Source organism: Schistocerca serialis, chromosome 3 (assembly GCF_023864345.2).
Source record: "Schistocerca serialis cubense isolate TAMUIC-IGC-003099 chromosome 3, iqSchSeri2.2, whole genome shotgun sequence".
In the NCBI taxonomy this organism is placed as follows: Eukaryota; Metazoa; Arthropoda; class Insecta; order Orthoptera; family Acrididae; genus Schistocerca; species Schistocerca serialis.
In genome coordinates this window covers 394,346,126-394,367,513 of record NC_064640.1, presented here as the reverse complement: position 1 = coordinate 394,367,513, position 21,388 = coordinate 394,346,126, and the positions used below count along the sequence as shown (strand labels likewise).

General features: G+C 37.4%; 1 protein-coding gene across 1 annotated transcript in view; it reads left to right on the top strand.

Annotated features, from left to right (window-relative positions):
- Positions 1 to 21,388, top strand: part of LOC126470248 (uncharacterized) — a 213,733-nt gene that overhangs the window by 137,918 nt on the left and 54,427 nt on the right. The window contains exon 9 of the mRNA XM_050097959.1: positions 12,518 to 12,585. Coding sequence (XP_049953916.1) covers positions 12,518 to 12,585 — 68 coding nt within the window. The remainder of the gene's footprint in view (positions 1 to 12,517; positions 12,586 to 21,388) is intronic.

Below are 21,388 nucleotides of genomic sequence, written 5' to 3'. Positions count from 1 at the left end.
CATTAACTATGGAAGAAAGATTAGGATTTGCCCTGACAGTGTTGTCATTAGGGGAGCAGCACAACCAAATGCAACTCCAGTGTATTAACATGTGTCCCACATCACTCATTTTATAATACATAGCATTTTTAAAAGATTAAAGCAATATACTTAAAACATCAAGTTTGTCCAAATTTTTATGTCTTCAGTTTAGTGCAGTTTATGCTGAATAATTTAGTGATAAGAGTCTATTGTAAAAGTCCCAGTCTACAAAGAAAATGTACTTAAAATTGAAATAAGGAAAAGGATGGTTGAAAGATCTTGAAAAATAGTGAAATAGCACTAACAAGAAATTAAATGAAAGCAAAGAATAGTAAAAAGGGAAGCATAGTGGTGTCAGAATTGAGAATAGCTGTAAAGTTGTTAGGCATGTTGCTTAGGAGCCAGATGAATACCAAGTGAACCAGAGGGAATTATTTTAATACTTTTAAAAACAATATGAGAGACTGTCAGAGTTATATCAGATAAACTCACAATTGCAAATAAGGACAACATCCACTGTAGAATGGAATGATGACAATGAAAAATTATGCCACACTGGCACTCGAAACTGGATTTTCTGCTTATCGTGATTGATAACCTTACCATTTGGCTAAGCGTGCACGATTCATGGCCAGACCCAAACTTCCATATGGTGTCAACCGTGTGTCTACAACATGAACTCTTACATCCATTATGTATATTCCTGTATGGGTGAGATGTTGTACTTGAAAGTCGCTTGCCCGGTATTGGCAGATAAATACGATACTGCAGTGCCTGTGTTATTCTGGTTACGATGCATACAAGGACATTGTATCGTATTGTATATATAATATACTGTTAGTTGTTTGTGTTGCAAAACAGTGGTATTTCACAACCATTGGCTGGAAGGCTCATGAAATGAAATGAGCCCATGCAAGGGAGAAACTCAAGTTTCATCATATGAATCCAAATAGCTAGAGGGTACTTCCATATAATCAGAGATGGACTGTGTCCTCGGTACATTTTGTTGATTCGTACAGGTATGTGGTTCTGGTAAGCAAGACTACCTTTCTGCTGTATTCCACTGTGATAAATATATGCATATGAAAGATGCAGCCTTGTGTCATGATAAACAGTTTCACACGAGCTTTCTAAGAACAGGGACAGTAGTTGTAATGAGCTAAAACACAATCTAATTGGATCAGAGTGGCTGGAGTGTAATAAGGAATGTGATCTTTGGCAATAACAAGCCAATAAAAAGTAAAAGAACTGACCATGAGAGTGAAATGTATGTGGTAAGAGTGCAAAGGCTGTGACGATAACAGGGCGCACTGTAGGGGGATGGATGGATGGATGGATGGATGGATGGATGGATGGATGGATGGATGGAGGGGGGGAGGGGGGGGGGGAGAGAGAGAGAGAGAGAGAGAGAGAGAGAGAGAGAGAGAGAGAAATAGATCACCTATTCACCTTTAGTGTGTTTGCACAGCTGTGATTTGTCTTAACAATCGCTGTATATGATACTTAGAGACTGGATTATATGCGTTTGAATGTTGCATATGCATTCGAAAATTTGGCTACTTTTCATCAGTTATTGCATATTTTAACTAGAAACTAGAGACGATGCATATTTTCTCTCTGTTTACAATATTTTACAAATTTAGACGGGTAGTCTCTAGCTCTATCTAGTTTTGATGTCCCACAGATTGACCACAACCTAGAACTGTGTGCAATCACTAACTGAGAGGCCACTGCGTAGTGGAATCATTACAGAAGAGGAACAAGGACAGGCAGACCGAGCCAATGCTCCTGCACCCCCAGTCAATCCCCTCTGCTGTCGTACCATACGTGTCGTCAAATTACGCAAGGTTTTAGTCGCACGTCCAGTTTCAGTTTAGCTTCCTATTTATTTGTACACAGTTGAACATGTTTACGACGTGTAGTGTGTAATGTGTTGAGCACCATGCTGCCATGAAACAGTGTTTCATGGATAGCTGACCATCCTGGAACATTTACATACAACTGTTTTATATTGTTGGGGTTGTGAGAAAAATGTTTCATACAAAAAAAAAAAAAAAAAAAAAAAAGTTTCAAATAGACCAACATGTCAAGACAAGTCTTCATATCGCAGGAATGCAGGAGAGAGGACCACGACAACATCTTCTGACAACAGTAAGTTGCGGTAACTGAGGTTTGTCCAAAGGTAACCAAAAAGTCGGTTTAAAATGGATCCAAATGAAGCATTCATTGCAAGCAATATTCCACTTCACAAACTTACAAACTCTATCCTCAAAGGCTTCAAGTGCAGATACTGTTTAAATCAAAATATACAAGGTGACTCAACATTGTGTAAAATTTACATACTGACAATTTACGTAAATGTTCTGGAAGAAATTCACAATGAACTTTAGGGGACTGATGACCCTATATGTTAAGTCCCATAGTGCTTAGATCCATTTGAACCATTTGAATTTGCAATGAACTGAAGGATAGCATTATCTAGATTTCAGTTGATGAAACTACAGACACTTCTGGCCATTACACTACAAATGTAATTGTTGGTGCTTTAAAAGAAGAGCCTTCTCCTTCCTATTTAGCGGCCTCCAAAGAACTTGAAAAAGTAAATCATTCTACGATGACCAGATTTGTGAATGAGGGTATTAGAAAAATATTTCCATAATCTTCTGCAGATGAAAGGATGTTTGTGTTTATTTCAGATGCTGCTCCCTTTATGATCAAGCAGAAAAAGCCCTTGGAGTATTTTATCCCAGTATGATTCATGTGACGTGCTTTGCTTATGGAGTACATCACCATGCTGAAGTACGTTCCACATTTGTGGATGTAAATAAACTGATTTTGGCCACAAAGAAAGTGTTTCTAAAGGCTACTGCTTGCATCAAGATCTACAAAGAAAAACTACCAAATGTACCTTTACCTCCCAAATCAGTGGTAACTCATTGGGGTACGTGGGTCGAAGCTGTTTTGTTTCACAATGAATGTTTAGAGGCCATTAGGGGTAGTAAATGACTTCGATAAGTTTGGCAGTTTGCCAGTTTGCCAGTGCAAGGAAGCTTTTAATCATTCTGGTATTAAAAAAGACATTGCTGTGATTAGCACTCATTTTTCCCATATACCTACAAACATTAAAAAGCTTGCAAATCAAGGTTTGGTATTGAATGGATCTATTCAGTTAATGAGTAAAATTATTCTAGTGAACTCATTGTTGGAGGAATTTCCAACAGCACTTAGAGAGGTTTGATGGGTGACATTTCACCAGGAACAATAAGTGACAACATAGCACCTAAATTCAAATACTGCCCACTTACCTCAGTTGATGTAGAGCGGTCCTTTTCTGCTTATAAAAAAGTTTTGAGTGATTGAAGACACAATCTTACTACCGAACATTTGGAACAGTACTTGGTTGTTTGTTTAAAATTGTAGAAAAATGTAAAATAAATTATAAATGATGCTTTGGTCCAATAGTATTAATTAAAAGTTAATGCTGTTCAAAAAAATTCATGATTGTATGTTGTTTTTTTAAATAAAATATTACGGAGTTTTTGAGCATGCCCCTCTGCTTGCGATGTACCTCGAAGTTGGTCCTGTACATATAGATTGTTTCGCTGTCTCTCACTCACATGGCATCCGCTAGTTACCGACAAAAATAGCAAGGAAGAAACAATTCTTGAAACACAGTATGCATCCCCATTTTGCAAATTTTTATAAAATAATCCCAGAAGGGGCCCCTTCCTGACCTCTGCCAGAAAGTATTCAGAAAATATCAGCTTTCTAAATGTTCAGATTTTTCACATTGCTGGCACTCTTCCTCATAATTGATAGGCACAGGTTCGGCTTTGGGATATAATGCATGCAGTAACTACAATGTTTTTTTATTATTTGATCTTGCATATTTCGACACTTTTCTTGCATTTTTTAAACATTCTTCATGCATATTGTAAGGTTTTTATGAAGCATATAATCCGGTCTCTAGTGATAATATGATGATATGAAAACATACATTATGTTGTGAATAAAGTAACTTGAATATCGACAGTTCTGCATAGAGTGAATGGAGGGGAACATTATCAGCATGTTCTGGGCATGACACACCTACTCTTAGCACTTGGTTATCAATCAATAGTCAAGGAAGCCTTAAATTATAAACAAATGACAGTACTGAACATGACACTTACACCTATGAATATTTTATACTCACTATTATTGTGTAAGCAGAGCAAATTCAAGGGAAGACTCTTTGCTTACTTAAACCTGGACCTGGAACTGGTGCTGAAACTGGCGAAATTACACTCAGTTCATCCAGTAATTCTTTATGGACTGATTGTTTCCTTAGCTAATTTTTTACGATAGCTCATAACTCGAGATAGGTCAAATGGGATAATGTTCACAACTGCTGCTCCTGTCAGCTTTCTACCCTCAGAGAATAAACTTTTTAATGTTTCTTGCCATTCTGCTTCCCAACTAGGCCCATGTAAGTTTAATCTGGTTGAAATGAGCTTTTTGCACAAACAAAATAAAACTGAGAAGTTAGATGGCAGAAGATGTTTTGATTTGACATTTTACAGAGACCGGAAATAAGTGTAGTATGGAGGAAGTCTGATTACACTACACTGTTTTGCCCTCATAAGTTTTTCAGCCTGGTAGCGTGGGATTTCTGGCTTTCAGAATTGTAAAAACTCCATTAACTCTGCCTTATTCGTGTCAGGTTCAGTTTTCTCTGAAGAAACATTTTAAGGCAAAATTTCGTCCGATGCAGTGTCAGTGTTACCTAACACAATGTAATGGTACTGTACTTTGTACTGTAGTAGAAGTAGGGGAAATTTTTTAAAGCGGAAAATTAAAGAAACCATTTTTCAGAACAATGGGATTCTTTTCTCATGATAGGCACCTTACTTTTAGGAATGAAACATGAATAACTATTTGGAAAGAGGTCATAGTCCACACTGGTTTGATGAACTATCCTGTTACTCTTCCCTATCAGTGCTTTGTTTGTCCTTCAGCTGTGCTGTCTTTACAGCCTTTTGCCATTATATGATACATGGTGTGTATCATGCCTTGGCAAGCCACATGAAATACGCTGGTGTGCAAAACTTAAGGATGAAAGTAACTTTTGCACGATGTGTGCGACAGTACGGGTGAAGTGTATTCTTTGATAATTCTTGTTCATCACGGCCGAGACCGATGTATGCGACTTGACAGACAAATAATTAATCAATGAAGAAGCTAAAATTGCTCTTTCAGAACACAACTGTTCAATATATAGCTTGTGCGTTCTCCACATGCAACTACATGAATAATAAGTTACCAAAACGTCACAGCTTATTGGCCCTCCAAAATGCATTTTTATAGCTTTAAGTGTTGGATAAGCTACAGCCTAGGGGCCAACAAACGCATCTGTCACACTAACCCAAAAAATTCAGTCACAAATTCAAATAAGTGCAGGCAGGCGTTTCGGGTAAAAATGTAGGCTACTAACAGTATTTTAAATTTTAACAAAATTGAGTTCATTGCAAATAAAGTAATACTAACCTTCATTCATAATCATTCATCACTGAAAAAATGATAATCTGAGTGAGGGCTAAAATGAAACATTATCTTGCATTTGCATGAACTCCCGAGAAACCATGGAAAAATAATTAGTTTCTTTAATGCAAGTCTAAAGGTAAAATTCCACAATTGTGAACTAACTAAACTCAGAGTGCAGATCACTCTCGAAATTAACTGCAGAAAAGTTTTTATTCACTGTCAACATGCACAAATATCACAACTCCATGGCAAAATACTTGGAAGTATTCCTATTCACTCGTGAGTTAACCTACTTCACACATACTTCCTGTCTGTTCTAGCTGTTAACCCCAATTGATTCATAATACTAGAAGGCCTCATGCAAAAATTGTCACCACTAATTAAACCCTTGCCTTGATATGGATCAAACTCTCACACTTCAGACTTTGTAAACATACTTAAACTAAAATTTAATTTTAAATACGTGCGTAGTATATGAATTTGCACGTGAATTTCATCAGCTTTAGGGTGCTGTTCTCAGTTTTTCTCTAATGTAAATATTTTGCTCTGAAATGGTAGTTTTGTCCATGTAAACAGTAATTTGTGTTGTTAGATTACTAATAAGTATAAACAATTAAAACTAATTTCACTCAGACATTTGGAATTACATCCACTAAGTACTGCTGCCACTACTTTCAATATTTTGTATTTTGTGTGTGTGAAAATTCAAGTTTTAATGTGCAGAATGTACAGTCTGGCCTGTAATTCAAAATGGATAATTTTTATTTTTGAAAAGAATGTCCTTTTACAGTTTGATAGTGCTCTCAGAGATTTATCCATTGACACACAGCTTGTAGAAATTGCTTAAGGCATTATAAAGATATAAATTTTTTAAATTCATTACATACATAAAACATTCAACATGAAATAACTTAAAAACTAAACATCGTAGTGAGGGCGAATTTTCACTCAATCACTCTTCATGCTTTTGTCTTTGTAACTATGCTACTGGCTTTTCTGTCACTAATTGTATTTAGTTTTTCTTATACTTAGTCTTATTTGGAAGTTGTTCTGGCTAGTCAATTTAGCTTTGGCTAGTCAATTTAGCTTTGGCTAGTCAATTTAGCTTTGGCTAGTCAATTTAGCTTTGGCTAGTCAATTTAGCTTTGGCTAGTCAATTTAGCTTTGGCTAGTCAATTTAGCTTTGGCTAGTCAATTTAGCTTTGGCTAGTCAATTTAGCTTTGGCTAGTCAATTTAGCTTTGGCTAGTCAATTTAGCTTTGGCTAGTCAATTTAGCTTTGGCTAGTCAATTTAGCTTTGGCTAGTCAATTTAGCTTTGGCTAGTCAATTTAGCTTTGGCTAGTCAATTTAGCTTTGGCTAGTCAATTTAGCTTTGGCTAGTCAATTTAGCTTTGGCTAGTCAATTTAGCTTTGGCTAGTCAATTTAGCTTTGGCTTGTACCTTTTCATGCCGGCGGCTGATTTTTTTCTGGCCACACAGCCAGAACCTGCATTTATCTGACATGTGATCTAAAATTCTCATACTAGGAATGTCTACCAATCACTGCACCTCAAAGGATACCACCATCTATTGATGATGCTGCCAAACTCGTGTGCCTGCAGAGCCGTGCCTGGCTTGGTTGGCCCGCCTCCTATCTGTGAAACACTCACTGGTTCGGCTGCTATTGTCAAAACAGGACATGTGCGCATGGCCATGTCTCTTTTTTAAAGTTCCTTGTCCCCAATACTGGGGTGTACAATCTTATGTGTCACTACTATGTAACATATCTCGATAAAACTTGAACTGTACATAGAAAGAACTGGTACAGTACAGTGTGGAAGGTAACTGAAAGCAACATGCAGTGAGATGAACAGAAATGACACTTTTATTCAAAGACAACAATTACACTGAATCCAATGCAGTTGGGACACTACCATCATGTGACATGCTTGGGTGTGTGATCACCACAGATAGCAAAGCGAGCTTGGTCATATGCTCCCATAGTGGCCGCAATTTGGTAAAGAGTTCTTGTGGCTAGGTATTTGACTGGGTTTTCGTCCTCCTCCAGTGCAGTTTAAAACTGCTGTGTGATTGTTGGTGCATGTATATATTCTGTAATAATGACTCCCCAACCCTTTCCACATGTGCTCAATGGGATTAAGTTGGAGAAATGGGCAGGACAGTGCATTTGTCAAGTATCTTCTCATTCCAAGAGATCCTCCATCTGCACAGTTAGCTATGGTTGCACATTGACAGCCATAAAAATGAAGTCATGGTCGAATGAACCCCTGAAAAGAAGCACCTGTGAAAGCAGTGCAGTGCCACAATAACATTGACCATGTTACTGAGTATTGCAGCTGGATTCAGGACTTCCTTGCAGATGGAACTCAATGTGTCACTGTTACTGGAACAAAATTGACAGATGTAAGAGGTAATTTCAGCGGTACCCACTGTAATAGGAGTGTTACTGTGTACAATGTATATAAATGATGTAGTAGAATGTATCAGAAGCTTTTTTTAAGGCAGTTTGCAGATAATGCAGTTGTCTATAAGAAGGTAGAATGTCAGAGGGCAGCAACAATTTACAAAAGGACCTACAGAGGATTGACAAGAGCTGCAGAGATTGGCAGTTGACAGTAAACAGAAACCATCACAAAATATCGAGTACCTATCCAGAGCAACCTTAAGTGGAATGACCACATAAAGCAAATAGTAGAAAAAGGAGACATGAGACTGATATTCTTAGGAAGGAAATGTAATTTAGCCACTAAAGAAATGGCTTACAAGGCACTTGTTTGACCGATTCTTGAGTATTGTTGATCCATCTGGACCCTTACCAGGTAGGACTGATGGAAGAGAAATGACACAACAAAGAATATGTCATGGAATAGTTTAGTCGGTGTGAGAGCGTTACAGTGGGAAATGCTAATGAGAGGCATTGTGCATGTGGACAACATGTTACTTCATCTCACATATGCCTTGCAAAACAACTACAATGAAAAAAATTAGAGAAATTGGAGCTAATACAGAGGCTTACTGACAGTAATTGTTTGCACATGCCATTCGTGAATGAAACAGAGTTTGGGGAATTAGTTAGTGGTGCCAGGAGTACCCTTCAACACAACCATCAGGTTGCTTGTGTAGTACTGATGTAGATGTGGAAATTCGATCGAGCTGTGTTACTTTTCAATGACACTTCATGTGAAAGTTAGGTATGTCCTTAAGTTTTCAACACTAGTTTATTTGAACAATCTGCTCCTTCTGTCACACAGATAACTACTATGTTCTCTCTTGATAATCAAGTTGTGTTGGAAGATAAGTTCGTGCAGTCCATTTCAAAGAGATGGCCTACTACCTTTAAATAACATTGCTCTTTCGGGGCTGTAAAGAAGTTAATTTATTATGTAGGTTGCACCTTGAATTGGTAGTAATACACATGTGTGTGAATTTCATTCTGCTGGAATGTACGTCTCTTTCATAACTTTATTTATTACCCAGTGTTTCCAGGAGAGAACGAACTGGTGATACTATATTGTTCTCCTCCTCTTCCTTCCATTCCTTCTCATTTCCATTTCTCAGCATTATATGTCTGTGCATGATTCTTGGAGTGACTATGCTGTTCAACACTCTTGAAACTCTATAACTGGACCTACACTAAGGTCCTCCAGTTCACGCTACTCATACACAGGGTATGCAGATTCATGTTCTCGTCATCAAATTTGGAATTTAGTTTGCAATCCTCGATAACTTTGAAACCATTAAACGTGTTGTCAGGTGACAGCATTAGTGGCCATGAGCCTTGAATATGGAATACTCAAATGCTCAAATATTAGACTTCATAAAGGGAGCTGAAAAACATGGAAGCAACTGGTGCTTTAGGCCATGTACAATTGTTCACTGAAAGTGGGGCAATTGGGTACACTATTTATGCTGACCTTTTAGTGGAGCAACAGGGAAGTACTTAGCCAATGGCATCATGCACCTTCCCCCGAGCCAAACTGTCACAAATTATTTTGATATCACTCTAGCTTGCTGACTTGGTCTCACAGATACATGCATACATGCATTTAACTACCATGTATTGGAAGGTACAAACAATTTCCATTATATATGTTCTGGATTTTGTATTTGAAAAAAATACAAAGTACCAATTTGAACATAGGTGCACATTTTGTATTGGTAACCATTCATTCTCTTACTTACATAAGGAGACTCACTTATATTTGTCATTGTAAAGTACTTGTGGAAAAAAGAGCAGTAGTCATTACAGTATTACTCCAAATACTCTGTACAAAAAACATCATGTATTTTGAGCATTGAACACCTCACAACCTCAAATGTAGCTGACAGCAGTTTGTACATACAAAGGAAACAGCTGCATCAGTGATCAGCCTACAGTACAAGGACATCTGACAGTACAAGGACATCTGACAGTACAAGGACATCTGACAGTACAAGGACATCTGACAGTACAAGGACATCTGACAGTACAAGGACATCTGACAGTACAAGGACATCTGACAGTACAAGGACATCTGACAGTACAAGGACATCTGACAGTACAAGGACATCTGACAGTACAAGGACATCTGACAGTACAAGGACATCTGACAGTACAAGGACATCTGACAGTACAAGGACATCTGACAGTACAAGGACATCTGACAGTACAAGGACATCTGACAGTACAAGGACATCTGACAGTACAAGGACATCTGACAGTACAAGGACATCTGACAGTACAAGGACATCTGACAGTACAAGGACATCTGACAGTACAAGGACATCTGACAGTACAAGGACATCTGACAGTACAAGGACATCTGACAGTACAAGGACATCTGACAGTACAAGGACATCTGACAGTACAAGGACATCTGACAGTACAAGGACATCTGACAGTACAAGGACATCTGACAGTACAAGGACATCTGACAGTACAAGGACATCTGACAGTACAAGGACATCTGACAGTACAAGGACATCTGACAGTACAAGGACATCTGACAGTACAAGGACATCTGACAGTACAAGGACATCTGACAGTACAAGGACATCTGACAGTACAAGGACATCTGACAGTACAAGGACATCTGACAGTACAAGGACATCTGACAGTACAAGGACATCTGACAGTACAAGGACATCTGACAGTACAAGGACATCTGACAGTACAAGGACATCTGACAGTACAAGGACATCTGACAGTACAAGGAACTTATTCAGTTCCAAGATGGAGTATACTGAGGTAAAACATTTCTCTCTTTCACCTTCCATGGCTAGTTTTTACAACATGAAAATATACAGAATATGAAAATAAAACCTAACCTTGAGCCTCGTTTGTTGTTGTCGCAAATGAAAATTATTTGGGAACTGAAGTCGCTTTGAATGAATGGGTAAATCGGTGGGATTGTTGTTATATTGGGTATGGTAAAGACCTCTCCAGCTACTGGATGTTTGAGGATAATAGCTTAAATGACAGTATTTTGCATACTTTTAATATTCAAATGGATAGGATTACAAAGGCTTAGATGATTCAGATTCCTTTGTAACATTCTAATCATTAACAGATAAGCAATAAATACACCTTTACTGTTTTCTGCAAAACTGACAACAAGGAAGAAAACAAAACAGCACATTGGTGTTTAGAAAAATAAACAGCCTATGCCTGTCTGAATATTTATAAGTGTATCATGTAGAAACTTCGAAGTAAATCAGTCAAGAAATTTTCTATATTTTCGGTAACAATGAATGAATGACAACTTGTCTTTATATAGTCTCATATAGATAGATGATTTACGAAGCAATAAAATGAAAAGGGAAATCCGGCCGGAGTGGCCGTGTGGTTCTAGGCGCTACAGTCTGGAGTCGAGCGACCGCTATGGTTGCAGGTTCGAATCCTGCCTCGGGCATTGGATGTGTGTGATGTCCTTAGGTTAGTTAGGTTTCTTTAGTTCTAAGCGACTGATGACCTCAGAAGTTAAGTCGCATAGTGCTCAGAGCCATTTGGACCATTTGAAAAGGGAAACAGTTTTCTGCCAGTTTCTTAGTTAAAGCAATGACAATGGATGATACTGGTGATACGGTGCTTCAGTGAATTGGGATATAGTCATGTTGGATGAGACTGACTTTCTTAAGGAACATCTGTGTTATCAGATGCAGTTGGTCACACACAATGCACACACTTCTTGGCCATGTAGGAACTAACACCCATACAACTTCCATGCTCAGTGACAGGAGTAAACAATCTGATAAACAAGCTGCTTGGCATTTCCAATAGAGAAACATATCTTTCTGATGCAAGGTTAAGGGTAATTGACTGTACCATATTAATCTTTTCTGATCACCACTGGTCTGTGTTACACCATAAATTCACAGTTTACTTAATGCCAGTGAATTTTTTTTAAATTGTTGATCTGAAGTTGAGAAATGTTGTAAATGTTCAACTTGTACAGCTGTGTGTGAATTGTGATTCAGGAAAGAGGTTATGTAGGATACCGATTGATTTTGATGTTACTTGTCACATTGGTTGTGGGAGGTCTTCATGACAAATTACTTCAGTGTTCAACAGTACCAATTACCAAGGATCGGCTTCTGTTTGTGGCTACTATTTGTTGAGTGCAAGCTTTTAGTGCAGATAGTGTTGATACGTCACACACACAGTTGTTGCATTTAACCCCACCAAATAATTTACTGATTAATTTATATTGCTTTCTACTTTCTCTCTTAAGTATGTCCATTTACACTGATGGATACATGACGTGTAGCATTCTACATAATGATGTCAGTCATTCAGTAGTGATCAGTCGTAGCGCACAAATGGTCTAAATTACGTACACAGTGGGCTTCCACAAGTTTGATTTGGACTGTAATGAAAACTGGTCTATGTAAGGAATATTTTTATGTTTGATTAGTTTATTGTATGCCTGCATTAAATGTTTCAGGTTAGATCACGTGACATTTATGCTGAGAGATACTATTCTTGCATTTCAGAGGCAGTAGCTGACCCAAGAGCCGGAAAAATATCCCAGAATGTCACAACGCATAAAGCAGAATCTGTGGTAAATAATGCTGTTGCCGCTTGTGTTTAAATAGCACTGAAAGAGAACAGTTAGAAATGATGTATGCTCTATTATCTTATTGTATAGAAGACCATGCTACACTCATGTCTGTGAGGTAAGGGATGTTAAAAAAACTTGGCAGCATGGCAACACTGTCTGGACTGAACTGTGGTGGAACAAGGAAATGGCAGATGATGTTGTTGTGCTGTTACAAGCCCACTAACTGTACCTTCATGTTGTATGCATATAGAAAACAATGTTAATGGTATTAAAGCAGGCTGGCGCAGTACACACCTTTGGATGTTCGTACACCACCAGATTACTGACAGATACGAGGATGGGCAAAGAATTGAAATTGCCCATAATTTTATTTCATGGCTGTCAAGGTGGTTTGAAGAAGCAGTCAATGTTCAGTGGAAATAAAGGCAGGGTTGACAGTGTGCTGCCACCCAGCAACAAGATTATTATTTGGTCCTAAATGCCCAGACATGGCCAAACCAGCACAGCACCTGCCCTTGCAGCAGAATGTACACCAGACTGTGTCATGCATCTTCCATCAATATAGTACATCACCAGGTTTCAGAGGTTGTTTTGTGTGCTCAGTGACACATTAGATGTAGTCCCCCTTACACAGACCTACTGTGGCTTGGAAAATGTGATGTTTTGCCAACCAATAGCTGATGCTGGAACATGGTAGTGCCCTCTTCTGATGTGTTGATGTTTAGTGTATTGTGATTATTCATATTATGTTTATCTGGCAGATCACTGGCACACATTTAATCTCTGCTAGTGCTATGCAGAGAGAGAGAGAGAGAGAGAGAGAGAGAGAGAGAGAGAGAGAGAGAGAGAGAGAGAGAGATACTTCAATACCAGTGTTGTCATTTGGTGTGGTTCCACATTATGATGACTAGATTGCTGCATGTGTTTTGTAGTGGACTATGAGGGTTGCTTTGTTTAGGATAACATCTTGCAGTGATATGTGCACCTTTTTGTGTGCTTATATACCTAGGTTCTGTGTCATGAATGATAATGCTCAACAATGCAGGGCTAGACTAGCAGAAGAGTGCCTGCCACATGAGAAAATAACAAATTTAGACACACAAGTGGGCTCCAACAATTAAAATTTGATGGAACAAGCATGGGATGATCTACATGAAAGGAGTGTAAATTTAACACACAGACACCACAGACCTTTGCTGAGATGCAAGAGGACACTAGTCCAGCAGTGGGAGGCATTACTAAAAGATATGCTATATGGTCATATACACAATATTGTGAGCCATAGTGCCTCCTGTATTGCCTTGCAACAGCATCACACCCTGTATTGATGTTCAGCAAGTCAGTATCTTTGGGACACAGGGTGACACCCCAGAAGAATTTGTTGTTTTCTGGTACACAGTTTACCCCTCACTCTCACAGTCAGTGTTTCCAGTCCACTGTTTATCATCTCACCTCTAGTTTATCATCTCACCTCTAGTTTATCATCTCACCTCTAGTTTATCATCTCACCTCTAGTTTATCATCTCACCTCTAGTTTATCATCTCACCTCTAGTTTATCATCTCACCTCTAGTTTATCATCTCACCTCTAGTTTATCATCTCACCTCTAGTTTATCATCTCACCTCTAGTTTATCATCTCACCTCTAGTTTATCTTCTCACCTCTAGTTTATCTTCTCACCTCTAGTTTATCTTCTCACCTCTAGTTTAGCGACTGTCAAAATTATTTCAAACTACGGACATGACTGTATTATGTTCTGAATTTAAAAATGGAATATTTGGGAGAATAATACTTTTATGAAATATGTTACTTAAAGATATGGAGGGGATAGAAACATGTTTTAAGAGTCTTTAACTTCAACGTGCATGTACTGTTACTTTTCAAATTTAATCTGTATTATTTTTAAACCTCTTCTGCTCTCATTACTCCTTTCCACCTTTGCTTCCCTCTGTGTTTTCAGATTGAAAATCAATCTGTGTTATGTGGGAACAATAATTTATTCTCACTCTAGTCAAATTTCCTTGTATACAAGTGTGTGACCAGATTTAATGAGTTCACATTGCACTGCACATAGGATGACTGTAATTTTGTTGAAACTTGACTCCTAAGCATTTTGTTAACACTTTCCACAACACTGTGAGTCTCCCCCTTTTCAAACCAGTGTACACACTTTAGTAATTGTTAGGTTCTACTTTCCGTGTATTTGTGCAGGCCACTTGTTCATTTAGGACCTGTCCTATTTTCTACCTCTGTGGCAAGGATGAGAAACTGTTAATTGAAATACCAGGACATGTGCTTGTGCCAGAGGTATTGAGTCTTCCCTGTTTCACAGTCTTTAACACTTCAGACAATTGCTTTTCTGCCTCTAGAATCAATTTCCGCCAATTCATATTTTGCAACCAATGAGACTATTTTGGATATAACAGTTTGAACTTGCAGCACTTAATTACTTTCAGTAGTCAACTTATAGTTTGACTTGCATAACTGCATAAGAAACCCAGACCCAATTTAGATATTCTGAAATACATTTGGCTGTAGAATATCTTTCTAAATTGATCTTTGTGATACTATATTCACTGCTCAGTTGTTATATTTGTTCTTTATTACAATTTTGCATGCATTTAATGTCAATATGGTTGCTTTGATTATTAAATTTTGTTTCATTTTCTGTTATTCTTTTTGGTTCTAAAACAAGAATAAAGAAGAAAAAGGAAGCAGGAGGTGTCAGAAAATAACATTGTAAGTGGCATAAAATGGCTGCTGAAATGGACTAAATGTAACAGCGAAGTTAGTAATAAAATATAGTTTTCATTCTTTCAGCCCTACATATGTTCACTCTGGCAGAAAACCAAGCAGTTAGCAGGGACTGCAAGAAATTATCAGTGTACTGTATTTTAAATGTTGAAGTTTTATTTGCTAATTGGATGATAGGCACCCAGGATTTACTTTTTTGTCAGACTAGTCAGATAAAGATTGTTTATACATTTTCAGCAGATACATGAACCAAATCAGGCAATGGTGGTTAGTACTCTGGATGTGGTTGTAACTGAAACTGAGTGAGATGGTGTAGTGGTTGAGATAAAGGACTCGCTTGTAGAAAAACTACATAACCCCCCTCCAGTCCCAACCATACAGATTTAGCTGTCTCTTTGCTTTCCTTAATTAGCACTAGACAAATACCAATATGATTTCTTTGAGGAAACAAATCAGCCTTGTCTCTTTCAGTCTTAGCTTCTGCAACCTTGTGAATAACTTCATTGTTGGTGGGATGTTAAATTTAGAGAATGAATGTAGCAAGTGGCCATATTCTCAGACTTAACATTTAGAGGTATTTTTTATGAAAAGTCAGTGTTATGATATTACATTTACATCTATACTCAGCAAACCGCCACCCCTCCCCCGTCCCTTTCCTGTCCAGTAATGGAAAGGAAATGAGAAGACCCAAGAAAGGCAGCTAGTTTCTTCATAGGTTCATTTAGCTCATGCAAAAGCGTCTTGGAAATGTTCATCAAACTACAGTGGCAGACACAAGAAGTGAGGCATTCTGCATCATAGTAATGAATAGTGTGTAGGAAGAAAGATTGTTCATAAGCCTACATGTGAGCTCAAATTTAATTTATCTTGATTTTCTTTTCACAATTTAAATGTAGGTGGAAGCAATACTGGATATTGGTTGACTTCCCTAGGAATGTACACTCTCAGTATTTAAATAGGAAAGCACACTATGACAGAGATCCTGGGTACAGTATAGAGTGTGACCTGGTAAAGATTGCATCGGCATCGAGACACACCAATGTTGAGTTTGTATTTGTCCTGAGACGCCATGACCGGCCTCATTTGAACTCTTCTGTTGGGAGAGTTAATTTGGAGTTGGAACGGCTGCTTGGGTCGGGTGCGGGGGCTCATATTGGTGTGGTTCCTGTTGATTCCCTCAGTAGGTGGGACTATACCAGGCACGGCCTACATCTCAACAGGAAAGGGAAGGGGAAACTGGCTGGGGTAATAGCAGGAAATTTAAGGGGGGGGAGGCACTACCATGAATGGTAAAATACCAGTGGTTACAGGTGTTGGAGCAGCACCTTTTTTAGGATAGGTAAGACAGAAAGATGTCAAGTTCTACGAGAGGTCAGGATTGAAACAAATCTTCAGTTTAGGAAAGAAATTAAACAGCACAATTCTAGCACATTGGATCACCAATCACAGCTATCAATTATAAATTTTCACCAATCACCAGAAATTTTATCTCCACCAAGTTGTATCTCAGTCCTAGGTAATTGCATTGATGAATTAAAGTCACCCAACCCAGTTGACATAATCTGCCTCTCTGAACACCATGTGACTACTGGTATAGCAACTAGGCCTAAGCACAATGAGAAACTGACAGGAGAGTACTGCAAATGTTAGAATGAGGAAAGGTTCTCATAAAAGTATAATTAAAAATAATGTAAGTATATTTCATCAAAATATTGGGAGTTTAAAGAATAAAATAGATGAGCTTCTGGTTTGTTTAGAAGATTTAGAAGCTGAGGATGAAATAGATATACTATGCCTGTCTGAGCATCACATTGTTACTGATATGGATAAGGTAAATGTAAGTGGATATAAGCTCTCTGCACATGTAATGAGAGAAAATATGGAGAAAGGAGGAGTTGCCATATATGTCAAAAGTTATCATTGTGCAAAAAGTATAGAAACAAAAAAGTTTTGTGTAGAGAAACACATAGAAGCAAGTGCCTGTGAGCTTAAATTAAATAAAGGCACATTTATAATTGTAACTGTATATAGGTCCCCATCAGGAAATTTTCATCTATTTCTCCTCCTTGTTGTGCTATCTGTCAGACAGGGGGAAGCAAACTATTATTTGTGGGGACTTCAATGTAGATTCTCTGAAAGAGGGTAATAGGAAAAATGACCTTGAAGTATTACTCGGTTCTTTCAATTTGACACCCGTTATTGATTTTCCTACTCGGGTGGTAAAGGATAGCAGCTCACTGATAGATAACTTCTTTATAGACCAAGATAAGTTTAACCAGATAAATGCTCAGCCTGTTGAGAATGGTCTTTCTGATCATGGTGCACAGCTAGTTACAATATATGACATAGCTCCATTCAGCAATACTAAACAGTCCTCCAAAGTAGTACGTTCAGTCAACGATTTAACAATTGCAAATTTCAGGGAAAGCCTACAGCAGTTAGACTGGGATGAGGTGTACCATGAACCTGATGCCAATTTAAAATATAATTTATTTTATGACATTTCTGTAAATGCATTTGAAAACTGCTTCCCCAAGAAAATAGTCAAATATCCTCGTAAGAAACCTTGTAACAAACCATGGCTTACTAAGCGTATAAAAATAACTTGTAACCGGAAAAGGGAAATGTATCTGACAGCAAGAAAGAGTAGTGACCCAGAAACTATCAAACATTATAAAAACTACTGTGTTATATTAAGAAAAGTTATTAAAAAATCCAGAAGTATGTGTATCATGTCTGAAATCAGCAACTCTGATAATAAAATTAAAACAATTTGGAATATTATTAAAAGAGAAACAGGTCAACCAAGAGCACAGGAAGACAGTATTACCATCAAATTGAATGAAAACTTTACGAACAAAAAGTCAGAAGTTGAAAATGTTTTTAATAATCATTTTCTAAATGTTGTGGATATAGTAGGATCCAGGTGTTCATTAGAAGATGCTAGGCTGTTAATGGAAGAGGCCATACCTATGCAATTTGATACAATTGAAATCTCACCCACTTCTCCCTCTGAAATTAGGAAAATAATAAACTTGCTTAAAAGCAAAAACTCACATGGAATTGACGGCATTTCCAGCAAAATACTAAAAGCTTGTTCTCAACAGATAAGTAAGATTCTCAGCCACCTGTGTAATAGCTCTCTGGAACAGGGCATTTTCCCTGATAGACTGAAATATGCTATTGTTATACCTTTGCATAAAAAGGGGGATAGATCTGATGTCAACAATTACCGTCCAATCTCCCTTCTAACAGCTTTATCCAAAATTTTTGAGAAAGTAATGTATTCAAGAGTAGCTTCACATATCTGTAACAATGAAGTACTAACAAAATGTCAGTTTGGTTTCCAGAAAGGTTTTTCAACAGAAAATGCCATATATGCTTTCACCAATCAAATTTTGAATGATCTGAATAACCGAACACCACCCATTGGGATTTTTTGTGATCTCTCAAAGGCTTTTGATTGTGTAAATCATGAAATTCTGCTAGACAAGCTCAAGTATTGTGGCATGAGTGGGACAGTGCACAAATGGTTTAATTCGTACCTAACTGGAAGAGTGCAGAAAGTTGAAATAAGTAGTTCTCATAATATGCAAAGATCAGCACATTCCTCAAACTGGGGAACTATCAAGAATGGGGTTCCACAAGGGTCAGTCTTGGGTCCTTTGTTGTTCTTAATATATATTAATGACTTGCCATTCTATATTCATGAAGAGGCGAAGTTAGTTCTCTTTGCTGATGATACAAGTATAGTAATCACACCTGACAAACAAGACTTAACTCATGAAATTGTCAATACTGTCTTTCAGAAAATTACTAAGTGGTTCCTTGTAAACGGACTCTCACTGAATTTTGATAAGACACAGTACATACAGTTCCGTACAGTGAATGGTATGACGCCATTAATAAATATAGACCTTAATCAGAAGCATATAGCTAAGGTAGAATATTCCAAATTTTTAGGTGTGTCCATTGATGAGAGATTAAATTGGAAGAAACACATTGATGATCTGCTGAAACGTTTGAGTTCAGCTACTTATGCAATAAGGGTCATTGCAAATTTTGGTGATAAACATCTTAGTAAATTAGCTTACTACGCCTATTTTCACTCGTTGCTTTCATATGGCATCATATTTTGGGGTAATTCATCACTGAGGAATAAAGTATTTATTGCACAAAAGCGTGTAATCAGAATAATAGCTGGAGTCCACCCAAGATCATCCTGCAGACATTTATTTAAGGATCTAGGGATATTCACAGTAGCTTCTTAGTATATATACTCTCTTATGAAATTTGTTATTAACAACCAAACCCAATTCAAAAGTAATAGCAGTGTGCATAACTACAATACTAGGAGAAAGGATGATCTTCACTATTCAAGATTAAATCTAACTTTGGCACAGAAAGGGGTGAATTATACTGGCACTAAAGTCTTTGGTCACTTACCAAATAGTATCAAAAGTCTGACAGATAACCAACAAGTATTTAAGAAGAAATTAAAAGAATTTCTGAATGACAACTCCTTCTACTCCATAGAGGAATTTTTAGATATAAATTAAAAAACAAAAAAACAAAAAATATTAATAAAAAATAAATAAAAAAATAAAAATAAAAATAAAAAACACAAAAAATGAAAAAGTTGTTATATTAACTTAAGTATGTTGTTACATTAACTTAATTATGTCATGTATTGGAAAATTTGACTCGTTCCACATCATTACAAAATATCGTATTCATGATCCATGGAACTAGTATTAATCTAATCTAATCTAATCTAACTTGTAGCATCTGCCACTGTAGTTTAATGAGCATTTCCAAGACGCTTTTTCGTGTGCTAAATGAACCTGTGAAAAAACTATCCGCCCTTCTTGGGTCTTCTCATTTTCTTTATCAATCCTGTTTATGATGGGTCCCAGACTGACAAGCAATATTAAATTCTTAGTTAAACAAGGATTTTGTAAGCTACCTCCTTTGTAGATGGAATAATTTCCTGGCCATTTATCCAATGAATGTCTGGTGCTGCTTCCCTATAATTTTTTTTTAGTCACGTAAATTAAAACTGATTGATATGCATAATCCCAGATATTTAAAGAATGTGACTGCTTCCAGTGATTGTTCAGCATTCATGTAATCATACAATAATGGGTATGTCCACATATTTGGAGGTAATGTATTACCTTTTTGTGTTGTGTCAACTGCCAGTACTTGCACCAAGTGTCATTCCTCTTCAGGTGTTCCTTCATTTCACTACTAGCTCATTCAACGAAGACAAAAAAAAAAAAAAAAAAAAATGCAGTGTGAGCATTGGGGTGGGGGTTTGGGGTTGCATTTAAAGGTCACTTTGTAATGTTTATCTTGAATAACTAAAAACTGGCAACTTCTGGCAAAAATCTTTCCCAATACAAAATTAAAACACATTAAATTTCCTGGGAAAAAAGTCCTATTCATTTTTTCTCTAGGGCTAAATAGTTTCTGCATTGTAGGGATGGAAAAATTGCAGATTATTAAAATATTTTTCTACCAGTATAAAATTAATGTTTATCTTTAAATGAAAGGAGTTGAAAACAAATATTAAATGTTTGTACAGCATGTAAATGCAGTAGAGCCATATTAAGGGATAAATTGTGTTCTGGTAGTGTAAAAGGAGGGAGGTGGGAATGTATCTGGTAGAAGTGTTGGGGATGGTAGGTTGCTGGATTGTGTGTATGCATTTCCCTACTTCATAGGACTGCACACTGAAGGTCAAGCAGTTTGTTTCCGTCTTTATCTACCCCACTATGTCACAAGAAGCAACTACACACTATTTCACGAAGTTACATCAATCCTCGACAGTGTGCCATATGATTTGCTGGTGATGCAGTCCTCTGACACGTGTGTGTGTGTGTGTGTGTGTGTGTGTGTGTGTGTGTGTGTGTGTGTGTGTGTGTGTACACTGCTAGAGGGGAAATTGATTTTTAGTCATCTTGTACGGCTACTGTAGTGTTCTTCTGGAAAAAATAACTTCTTCCAATATGAATGCTGCTTTATTTTCAGTTCACAGACAGGCTAT